Source organism: Merops nubicus, unplaced genomic scaffold (genome assembly GCF_000691845.1).
Source record: "Merops nubicus isolate BGI_N331 unplaced genomic scaffold, ASM69184v1 scaffold4387, whole genome shotgun sequence".
NCBI classification, from domain to species: domain Eukaryota; kingdom Metazoa; phylum Chordata; class Aves; order Coraciiformes; family Meropidae; genus Merops; species Merops nubicus.
The window spans coordinates 15,431-27,676 of record NW_008622369.1 but is presented as its reverse complement, the minus strand read 5'-3'; the positions used below and the strand labels follow the sequence as shown (position 1 = coordinate 27,676).

At 37.1% G+C, this 12,246-nt stretch overlaps 1 protein-coding gene across 1 annotated transcript in view; it reads left to right on the top strand.

The window, feature by feature from the left end:
• CDKAL1 (CDK5 regulatory subunit associated protein 1-like 1) overlaps positions 1–8,795 on the top strand; it is a gene marked incomplete at its 3' end in the record, with an annotated part of 265,833 nt that extends 257,038 nt beyond the window's left edge. The window contains exons 10-11 of the mRNA XM_008944761.1: positions 5,497–5,580; positions 8,631–8,795. Coding sequence (XP_008943009.1) covers positions 5,497–5,580; positions 8,631–8,795 — 249 coding nt within the window. The remainder of the gene's footprint in view (positions 1–5,496; positions 5,581–8,630) is intronic.
• Between the last annotated feature and the right edge of the window lie 3,451 nt (positions 8,796–12,246).

The window sequence follows — 12,246 nt, the reverse complement described above, 5'->3', positions numbered from 1 at the left end:
TTTTATAAATCAAACATTTCAAGTAATCCTTTTAAAATAAAGTTCTTACAGCTTGGTTTAAAGATGGGTCGTTCAATAATGGTGGTTTGACAAAGTCAGCTGTTGGCTGACAGTGAAATGAGATGCCTTGCTGAACACTGACTGCTTTTCACTTCAGATTCTTGAGTTCTCTGATTAAGAGCTAAGTACTTTCCTACATGCAAAGATGACCACCCAAAGCTGTTTCCAAGGCTGCAAAAAAACCTAAGCAATGTAAGGGAAAAACACTGACTCATACCAAATGTGAAATGGTAAAATTTAGCCACAGTGGACATAAATACAAAACAGTGTGATACGGATAGTGGGACCAGTAATATCCACTGCTTTTAACAGATTTATTTCTAGTTCATGCATACCTCTGTGATCTGTGTAAGAGATTGAGAATTTTGCTTTCCTTGCTAGTTAACAGCATTGCAGGACTGAGGCAGCATCCTCTAGTCTGGGAGGGGGAAGTAGGAATACCTGCAAGTGAATTCTGCAGCTTGCTGTGCACCACTGGAGTGGTCAGGTTCACTGTTTCTCTCCTGAGATGTAAAATGCACCAGGTGAAGATTAATCTGGTTGGTGCTTGTACGATGTAAATGATACAGGACTCTAAATATTATTACAACTGTATTGCTGCATTTCTATACAGAGTTAAGCACGAAACATAACGTAATAAAAAGGAGGCACCTACCCATCTGGAATTGAGTAGTGCAGTGATCACAGCAGTGATAGCATAAGCCCTAATAAAGTGGCAGCTGTCTGTGCTGTGTGCTAGAAAAGTATTTTTATGCCAGCATAAAAATTACCATGCTCAGGAGCTGAACTGTTGTAATGTTACTGCTTTCCAGTCTCCACTTTTAAAAACAACAACTCTATAGAAAAACTCTGAAACATTTCCATTCTTTGTCTTCAGTGCTACCTTCAGAAAGGTAGATGTGTATACACTGAATGTTGGAGGAGCAGTGCTGAATAGCAGAAAAAAACAGTACAAAAGAAAATTTGGAGAGAGATATGTTCTGGTATCATCCAAATGGGATCATGTCATAAGTTTCTACACACTTTATTTTTTTTACAGAGAAGTTGTGGCATACCTAGACTCGCCTGTCAGGAGGAAAACACGTCTACAATTTATAAATAGAAGGCTTAGATAATGATTAATTATCATTTTTTATACATGCAGTTTCTAATTGCAGAAGGATTAATGTGATTCATAAAAAGTAGGTTCAGGAGTTCTTCCTTGCATTATAGGAAAGGACTCATCATCTGCATAATTGTTAAAATTTACTTTAAATAATTAGAGCACAAGTGAAAGATCAGAAGAGGAATATCCCAAAATGGCTACAGAATGAGCACTTTTGAAATTACTTTTGCTTAAGCTTTGTTACACTTAGTAAAATTCAAAATATGGATGTTTATCAGAAATACTCTGTACATTAGAATAATCAGCTAAAACTTAGACACATAATTTATGACACAGTATGTTTTTTTATTGCCTGCTTTATGATGTCGTTAAATGAAAGTACCCTTTTGTGTGCCTTCCAAGCCTTGTCCTAAGTCAGCTGCAGTGTTTGGGGTCAGAATCAAAGCCAGCCTCCCTCAGCATGAATGGAGAGATGCTCATCGATTCCACCATGAGTTGAACTCAACCTGAAAGGACACTTTGGCAACTAAACTGATGGAGATGGCTGTATGTGCAGTGTGCCACCTTCTGTGGGGGGAGTATAGGAATACAGTGGATATTAATAATTATATATTTAGCTAAAAAGAGACCTTTAAAAACAAAACTAGAAATATTAAGATAAAAGAACAAAAACAAAATGATGAGAAAAATCATGTGCCATGTGCTATGGCTGTAATAAGTAATAGATCAAACTGGAACAATTATTGTTTTCCTTAATTTAAAAAAAAAAAAAATTATTAGGAGCATACATTATCTAAGTATAATTACAGCAGGCCAGTGTTGAAGTTACTTATCAATATTCTATCAAAGTATGTAAACAGGGCCCGGTTTTTGCACCCATACTACTGTAAAATTTAAAAATCAGTCTTGAAGTTTATGTGATTCAGTTTAGGTTTAAAAAACAAACCTAATTTGACTGCAGCCAAATGCTTGGTTTTTCTTACCACTCGTTTATTTTAGAACACCAGCTAGGTGGAAAAACTTCTTTTTATGGTATTGGGTGAAGGAAAATCTGAGTTATAGAATTATCATGGCAGAATGTCCTGTAGGATAAATGAAAATGAAATAAAAGTCCATAAGTGATTTGATTCCTAATTCTGAGGTTTACAAACCACCTGGCAATGGTTGCAGTGTGGGAAGTGATCGGACCAGCAGCGCTTGTTGCATTATTTTCAGTGCAGATTCTCCTGTGTAAATTATGTGACCTGTTCATCTTGGGATGGAGGAGGTTGCCAGGCAAGTTTTTTTGCTATCATTCATCATTATTTCCATGCTATCATCCATAAAGGAAAAAAAATTCCTGGTTCTATAGGAATCATTCCAAACTGAGATGCCAGAGCTGAGTTTCCTCAGTTCCAGATGCTTTGTCAGAATTGTAATTCCCTGAGAGCTGGAACTCTTGCATACCTATGGAAGCAGATGAAAGAATAGGAATAAAAATAAGATACTGAATTACTTCTGCTGGTACATGCCTGAAAAAAATCATCAAAGGTTATTATAATTATGCCTGTTATTAGATATCATGTCTAGTTTCTCCATATTTAAATTCTTTCTGAGAGAGGTGAAACTTAGGCACTTAGAGATCCCAGGGGAATAATTGCAGAAATGATGACATATTCCACATCTTGAACAAATTTCAGTACCAAAGCTGCATTCTGCGTACTCACCTTTCTTCTTAATTACACTTGGATGCAGGCTAGATGGTCATCTTCTGTCTTACAAATGCCTGGAGCCAATTAGTCTTGTAGATTATGAATACCCAATGGCCCAACTGGTTAAAAGGAATTTTCTGTTGTTACAGCAAAAGGCTTTGCAAGTAGCTGAATATCATCTTTCTCTGTGAGTTCAGCCTTAGCCAAGGCTACAGGTCCTGTAACCTGAGCAAGTCAGTGTGTATGTGTGTGTGGAATTTAGTCTTCCTGTTTCCTTCCACTCCCAAGAACTTCTGAGCCCAGAAGCTCTGTCTGGCCCACTGAAACGTGGAGAACTGAGCTCATAGAAGTAAAACCAATAAAAACTGACGATGTGTTTCTGAAGAAACCACTGCTTGTATCAAATACAGGTGTTGTTCTTCCCTCTGATTTTTTTTTTATTATTATTATTGTTTGGGTTTTTGGTGGGTTGGTTTTTTTTTGGGGGTGGGGATATCATGCTTGCCATTCTGTCATCTGAGAGTATGAAGATAACCCATATAGCTTCGTCTACCTCACGGGCAGGATTCATAGAGATGGTGAAGGCAGAACACTATGACCAAAGAGAAGCAGGGAAGCACAAGACAACTGTGAAATGAGTTACAGAGGCAGTATTGCTCTGACCCAGTTTTGCCAAGTGGTGGTGTTGGTAAATACCAGATCAGTGTGAGGACATGACTTCGTGATTGGCCTTGGTGCCTTTCAGTGGCAGCATGGTTCCCCAAGGGTGATGTTGCTTATCTAACATTTCTTCCTCCTCTTTTTCACAATACCACATGACATCTGGGACTTTGGTACTGTAGTGCTACAGGAGATACTGGGTTGTGATTTTAAAGCTATAGTCTCAAATATTATAGAAACAATAAAACTTCTTCAATCAAGGAAAATGTTCCCTGTAATCTTATTACTGTAATAGTTATCTCCGGTGCTCTCTTGATGCATATTTACAAAACTTCTCTAGGGATTTGAATTGAATAACTGTTTTCTTGAAAGAAAAAAAAGCACCTTACTGTTTAGGGGAATAGTAAATGGTTACTCTGGATTTAGGTTATTAAAATTTAAGTAGGTTATATCTGTTGTTATTTGTAATTGCAGACTTCCCGGGGAAACATGAGCAGGAATTTTAAACGTGTTATAAACAACTCTTAAACACCTCTTTAAAGTATGCAAAAATATGGATAGTTTCTATTAGGATTCTGCTACTGGGTCTGTAACTTGGGGCTTGTGCCTCTTCTGCTGTGTACCCCACACTTGTGGTCCCAGGGAATTAACTGTAGCTGCATTTGGGGAGATGAGCTGGGTGCTTGCTGTCTCCTCTTCTCTCCAGGGAGTACCTGGGGAATACTCCAGGTACATGCACAGGGAAGGGCAGGGAGGAAGAGTTGCTCCATGAAATCTTTCTTTTTGGCAAGTGGAGAATTATATATATTGTATATGTGTGTGTATATATATAAAAAAGCATATGTACATTACTGTAATGTAAATGTGATATTACTGTACTTTATTCATGTTCTTTTTTTTCTACCATTGACTGTTAGAGAAGACCCTAATCCTGTCTTTCACTGCTTGTACCTTAAAGTCTCAAAACATTATTATCTCTCTACACCTTCTTGCTAATTCACACAGACCTTATGATGGAGACTTCAAAACTTCTGCATAACAGCTGCCACAAGGATGTGGTGGGAGTCTTTCAGGGAGGTGGAAAGGTCTTGAATGCAGCTTTGCTCACAGATATTAAAAGTTTGGAGTAAAAAGTGAAACCTTTTTGATTCTCAAAATAGCAATAAAAGCAGTGAGTAAATTTAGCTTGCTAGACAGTTGTAATCTTCAGAATGCGTTTGTCAAATAGTTTGGAAAGAATTCAGGGAACATTTAGATTAAAAAAAAAAAAGAGAGAGAGAGATAGGCTCAGACTAAAATCAGGCTAAAAATGTAAGCTAAATGTACTCCAAGGTTTGCAGCAATTAGGCTATAAACTTCATTATACAACTCAGTGATGGATAAAATCAAAAGGTGTTGTGTGGGGAATTTCGAACTTTGGGGAAAGTCAGACTTTGTTTCATACCTGCTTGGCACCTAAATGGAGCTGATTTATCTTGAGGTCTTCCATTAACTAAGTGTAAGACTGGTGCTTCCTTCAAACTGTGTATTTGGAAGCTGGGAGGTGTAATTGCAACACCATGCCTTTTAGCCCAGTGTTTATTTGGCCTTTAATATCACCACGTCTGTGAGTGGTTAAAAACTCTACTTTATGTAGTCTTTGTAATAAGCTGGGTTGACTCCACCACCATGGAAATCATCGTGATCTCACGATGTTGTGTTGTGTTAGTAAGTAAAAATCAGTTTATATTTCTAAACTCAAATTTTACGTTAAGCCAGTGCAGTACCACAGGTCTAACCCTCAGTTCTGACTTTTAACCCTGTCAGTTTTAGACAGTTTAAATTAGGTTTTTCTCTGCCCCGCTTTCTTGCTGACACAGAATTTCCACAGAGAATTTGATTATTTCTGCCAAGAGTGTTTGCCTGTAGTTGCTGCTCTCTACTGAGTGTAATTCATTATTTTTGTTTTCTGAGTCATCTCTCTTGTTTTTCATTTTACAGGTTGATGAGAGGCAGAGAGTTCTGGTAACAGAAGAATCGTTTGATTCCAATTACTACGTTGCTCACAATCCTTTCTACGAGCAGGTACAATTAAATAAACAAAATAACAAATTTCTGTTTTATTTTTGCATTCTGATGCTGGCTTATGAAGTTTTTAAGTATTGCAGTTATTTTAATATCTATGTATCCAAAGCACTGTTTTCTGAACAGTTGAATCTTGGTAATTTCCGTGCATCTTTCAGAAAATCCTTTCAGGCAATGCAGTTTAGAACAAAAATTATTTCAAATAATAGGAAGGGTCAGAAACTTCTTTAGATTAACATTTCAGCCTGGTATGCTGTACTTCCTTCGAATAAATTAATTTTTTCCACACAGGAACATTATCTTTGAGCTAGGAAGGAAGTACAGCATCTATTTCACAAAATCATTATTTTTGCTCAAAAACAGATGACATTGAAAACCAATAAAATTGGCTTTTCTGAATCTTGATGATTTCATTCTGGTTTTACCTTTGGCTTGTTCTCTGTTTTCTTGCACTGAGCAGTCTGCACTTTGCTTTTGATACCTTTAGTTATTCAGTTGTCTGAACCTGGAGAGACTCTTGATAAAGACTATTTAGTCATCAATAGTGCTTTCTTCTGGTTCCAGGTTATGTTACAGCATTTATCTGTTTATTTTTGCTTAGTTTTAACATTACTACTCTTGAAATATATTTCTGTTTGATATCTGGTTCCCTAATTATTTTTTGCCTACTTTCTTCTTTTTTTAATCTCTTTTTTTATTGTTGTTGTTGCATCTCTAATCTCTGTCTAAGTCTCATGTATCACTGTTCCTTGCTTTTGTAGCTTATCAGTCAGATTTGAAGAATATGGTTTTCCATATAGAGATTAAAAAGAAATTCCTTGGGTTTTTTTAGTGCTCAGTAATTGTAGTATGGAAGTTACTTTATTCAAAGGGAAAAACACTGCATGCAGAGAAGAAGTGTTGCTGTTTTATGGGGTGTTTATACAGCACCTAGTACAGCTCCTGGTTGGGGCTCGTGCAGAATACATGAAATACAAGTAGTAACACAGGGAGTCATTTTAGATTTTATTGTAGAAGAGATGCTTTCCATTATGAAAATGTGTGTCTTTTCCCTAAAATCTTGTGTGTGGCATGTTTGACAAGGGTAATATCCTACTGTTCACATAGGTAAGCACAAGACATGGTGCTAGTGACTAACTTCAATAGCAGTAAATTTAATGATAGTAAATTGAAAACCACTCGAGTCACTAAATATCATATTTTACATTGGAAACTGAAGCTCAGAGTCCTGGTGTAATGTTCTGTTAACTCAAACAGTTATCAGACCTGTTATCTCCTCACTGAGCTCATCCTTGTTAAAAGGGTTTGCTATTAAAGCCACACTGAGAGACTTGCTGGTGGAACTGCAGCTTACATTTGTGGAAGCTTTGGTGATGTGGTTTAAGGTAGTTTATTGAACAGAGTGGTCTTAGATGACCAAAGGGTACTTTGCCAGAACAACAGTCAAGATCAAAGTCTCTGCTGGTATAGCTTTGTTTCTTAGAAATGGGTTTGGTTTTTCTTTTCCTGACAAATAGTTACATCAGAAAAATGTATGAGTGTACACCAAGCCTGGCTGCTTTGTTGTTTACAGTACCTCCCAGACATTTTCATTTAACCTCTTTCTTTTTCTGAAATAGTAGCACTTACCCACATCTGTCCCTGAGGATTTATGTTTAGTTACCACCATTTCACATACGGAGATACCAAGATTTACAGAGGTCACAGGCCCAGTGATAGTTAGTTACCTAAATTTCCTTTGATTTCAGTTTGCCTGAGATGAGTTTTGTGGGAGGAACTGTGATCTAGTCACATCCTACTGCTGTCTCAGGATTAGGATCCTGGCTTGGTGTGTGCCACTTAGTTCCAATTAGTATCAGCTTGCCCATCTCTTAAAGGCAAAGATGCCTGGTTTTTTTAAAAGATGCTTAGGAATTTCAGTAGAATTCCAGGATGTGGAAACTCCTACAGTCATGAACACCTTGAGCCTTCAGGGAAAAAAAGGAAATTACTGGCAATGATTTCCTCCAAGTGGGACAACCTACACTCGTGATGGATAAAAATGCAGAGGTGCTGTTTGGCAACAAAGTGCTCTCCAAATGGGGTTGGCACAGTTTTCCTCTGAAAATTCTCTGCACATGTCGTCTAAAAATCGAGCCATTTTAAGGTGTTTGAATTTCAGCATCCAAAAACCAAGATATATGTTTGTGCTCATCACCTTTGAAAAGCTTACCTTTGTGCCTGTGGATGAGCTTCAAGTAAATGTGTTTAAATAAGTCCCTGTGATTCCATTTTTCATCATTTAATTGGGAAATGACTCTGCTTTTCTTTTTCAACTTCTTCTCTATTTTTATGCTATTTGTTCTTCCAGCAACAAAACATTTATCTTCTATGTTGAGCTCTTAATTTTGTAACATGAGTGACCTAGGTACATCTGTTATGTTGTGTTGTCTTTTTTTGTGAGACTGTTGATATCATGGTTGTGCAGGTTCAGGGCAGAGTGGTGTTAGTTGGTGACCCAGGAAACACACTCATCCATTTCTACAGGCATTTATTCAGTCACACATCTCAGCTGCAGAGGATCTATGCTCTCAAAGTTAAGGGCTTGTGCAAATGGAAGCAAGGGCAGAATTTCTGTCCTGAAGCATTTAGAGACTCAGAAATATTTGTTTTTAAAAAAGGTATCGTTTTCAAAAAATGATAAAGCTTTCAGAAAGCTCTATGGCAGCCTATTAGAATTGTGTAGTACAAGTGCCCCTGAGAATTGTTTGGGTCTGGATTCAAATGTTGCAGCTCAGGCCAAACTTCCTCATCAGTCAAAAAACACAACTCACATAATCAGTTGGAGTTGAAAAGAGCTGAGCTAACACTGAAAAGCTCTTGAAGAATGAAAGCCGAAGATGTTACTGGTCAAGTGTGTCAGGAGCTATAATGTATGCCAGTCACTAAAATTTTGCAGCTTTAGGATTTGCTCTGCTATGTTTCTCAAAATTCTGTTTTCTGAGTGGAAGCTGAAGACATTGATGTTCTTTGTGATGTTTAGTAACCATGGCTTCATCTGTATTTGAAAGGTTCTTGTGCCAAAGGATCCTCTGTTAATGGGCAAAATGGTAGAAGTGAATATTTATGAAGCTGGGAAGCATTTTATGAAGGGGCAGCCAGTGTCAGATGCCAGAGTCTACACTGCATCCATCACCAGGCCGTTAGCAAAAGGAGAAGTTTCTGGTTTAACAGAGGTGAGTAAAAGACATTTTCTGCTTTACCTCACCGGTAAAACAGCAGCTGTTCAAGCATAATGATTCCATGCTATCTGTTATCATTTTATAGTTCCCTTTTTATATATGCATGAAGCTTTAATCTTTCCTGACAGATTGAAATCTGAATTTAAAAGACGCTTTTGCCGATGCCCATAGCTTTACTGACTACAAAAGAAATAATACACTTGTTTCTTGTACCAGGGTGCAAGATGAGGAAAGAACCTACTAGAATTGAAAAGATTTAACAACAGTGATTATATAATTCAATGTATTTCTCTTCTGGTTTAGTGGAAGGCTGAATCAGTTTATTTTGCTCTACAAAGCTGTTTTAAAAAAATATGTGGTGATTACTTGTCTGTTAAAACAAGTCAAAACTGGATTTGGAGATTCAAAATTATTTGATGGGTAGAGGTATGGAATATTTACAATATATTTCAGAAAAAGGTCAACATCTGATTTAGTTGTATAAAGAAAATGAAACTCTTTTAAAAGGAGATCTGATCCTTATTTTACACCTCAGTAGATATGGCTGTTAGCCAAGTATTCTCATACATTTCATGGAGCTCTAGTTGTAAAAACTGATGGAGTGTGAAATGAAAATGTGTATCACATTTCTAAGCATCATTTGATGTCCTTTCTCCAGCACTGTTGTTAAGATCTCAAAAAATATGTAGCAATAATTTAGCACATGGAAGAAGGATAATTGGCAGTTTCTCAGCCACCTTGCTGCTTCTACAGCGAATTGTTGACAAGTATTCAAGTATATAGGCATCCTTGTTAAAGTTCTAAGTAGTCACATTTAAAGGAAATAATCAATGCACACCTTAGGTGACTAGTGTTAAGCTGAGCTACCTGGTCTCTTGAACAAGCCTGGCTATGGAAGCCTATAACATCCATAGTGCACCTACTATAACGTGCTTGGCAGATCATGAAACCTAAGCATAGACACATTGTTAAACTTTCCTTTGAATAGTCGTGTGTGTATGTGTATGTTGGCCTGATAAGGGTCTGTAAGAGCAAAAAACAGCCAAAACCCTCAAATTGTCTGGTTAGACCATGTAGCTATTTAAACACAGCTGATTTTTTCATCGGAATACTTTTTATTTAATAATCTGCTGGAACAGAACCAAGCCTGTCATTAAACTGAGATGTGCTGCCAGAAGCTTGTAGCATGGGAGCAAGCAAGCAGACTGCTGACTGAATTTTTATGTGTTAAAAATGAGAGATAAAATTATTAAAATTGAGACTACTGATGATTTCCATAAGAACTCATTGAGATGTACATACCTGCTCCTGCCCTTTGAGGAGGTATGAACAAGTACCTGGAGTGCCCAAGTAAATGGTTATAGCAGGCAAATAATAATAAGGGAAATTGCTTGTCATTACTTTTGTGGCTGGCAGTGCTCCTTCAGAGGGAGTATCTTATTGATGCTTGGTCCCCTAGGCATGTTAGGAACTTTCGCTTTCTGGAAAAAACTAAAATCTCAACACTTCAGTAAATGGGACATCTTTTGTATGGGGAAGCTACAAGTGAAAGCTTTTAATTGTACTGGCCAGTGTGTAAAATATAGAACATGAAATGAAATGTTAGTGGAAAGTTCCACCTGACCAGTCATATGTAAGTGGCAAATCAGGAACTTTTCCTTAGGCTCCCAGGGAAAAAAGTCAGTTTGTCACAAAAGTCATCATGGGTGGAAGATACTGATTGTGGTGGACGTGTTAAGTATTAACATGAGCAGGTGTTTGCCAGGATTTATTTTTTACTTCAGCATGCATTTTTCATAAAAGCCACTCAAAAGGGAATGATGTCTCCAAGTCGAACAGTTTTACAGGAGAATGGGTTCTACTAGTTTCACAGGAAAAAAGAAAAACCCAAGATGTAAATGCTGCAAGTGTGATACCCTTTCATGGAGGTAGGCTTGGAGCTGACAAAGCATTAAGGATCTACTTCAGCATTTTGAGGTTCAGTGAAGCAATTTAGCTTGTCTGCTATGTTCTTGAGTGCTCTGGTAAAATAGTCTTTGAGATTTTGATTTTGGAGGTAGATTGGATATGTGCATGCTACTACATTGTCACTGGATAATAAGTATTTTTGAAAAGTCATCAGTGTCTGTTAGTAGTCTGAATGTAACTTAATTTTTAAATAACATTTTAATATTTTTGGTTTTATTAATTCTATTTGGCCATGCTTTGGGATCTTGACAGTTTTTCAGCAGCATAAAGCAAAATACCTAATAAATATAGTCTGTTTAAAGACAGATGTTTGCCCAAAACCTAATAGTTGAAAAAAAAAAATCTGCAAGAAGATTATCTCTTGTTAGAAATGGAAATAAACTACGTTATGCTTCTGTACTCCAAAAATAATTTTAGTTGTTTACATATGTTCTGTGACTAGAGGAAAAAAGAAATTTCAAGATGAGAAATATATGAAGAAGAGACCAAATGACTGATGGATAAAAATAAAAGGCTGGATACCTGCCAGAATTATAATGCATTGCCAAAATCAAAGCCCCATCGGTCTGAGAGCCTTTGGTGGGAAATTTTAATCAGATGGAAAATTAAGGGGGAAAAAAGAAAAGAAAAAATGTAACAGGTTATTAATTACGTAGTCATTATTATTTTACATTCATAATTCCTGTTTCTAAAATGCATCTATAACTGACTTTCTTTTCAAACAAATATAGGCAAACAGATAATTCTTTCATTTATCTATTTTCTGTTGGTTTATGTGATAACATTCTTCATGTCTAATGCTTGCCCTGCAGATGACTCCTGCTAGCAGTCCCCATTTACAGTATTGCCTTTGGTGGGTCTGGGATCTTGGTGCACATCTCTGTGGCTCCCAGGCCATGGTAATATCCACAGCTGGCCGATTAAGTTAATAACTGTTCAACTCATTGGGATCTTTGGAGGAAATGAAGAGTGAGCCACTGATCTTCAGTTAGCAACCAAGTGCCGTATCTGCCTCCTTGTTCCTTTTTTTCCTCCATCCCACCTTCATTTTTTGCAGTAGGTTATTGTAGCATTGTACCTCTGGATACTGCTGGAGAAGTTTTATGTTCCTGATCTCCCAGTTAGTTAAATCTCCACAAGTATTTTCTAGTTACATTAGCAAAAGATGACCTCTAAACATTACCCAGCCTTCTTTTCTGATATTAGGAAACAGGAAAGTTCCATATATCAAACACTTCTTTATAGCCTGCCAGAAGGAAGAATCACCAAAGCATAGCTTAAAGGGAACTCTCTGATCTCAGGTAGAAAAGGTGCTTCACTTGCAGGCAAAACAAAACAGAGAAGGGGGAAGAAAATAGTTTGTGCTGGAACAGAAATGAAAGGAAACTTCCTTCAAGGACTTGGAAGGAAATGTAGAAGATGTGCATAAACTCAAATAATTATTAAACACAGTTTTTACCTATGCTGGAGTTTCAAA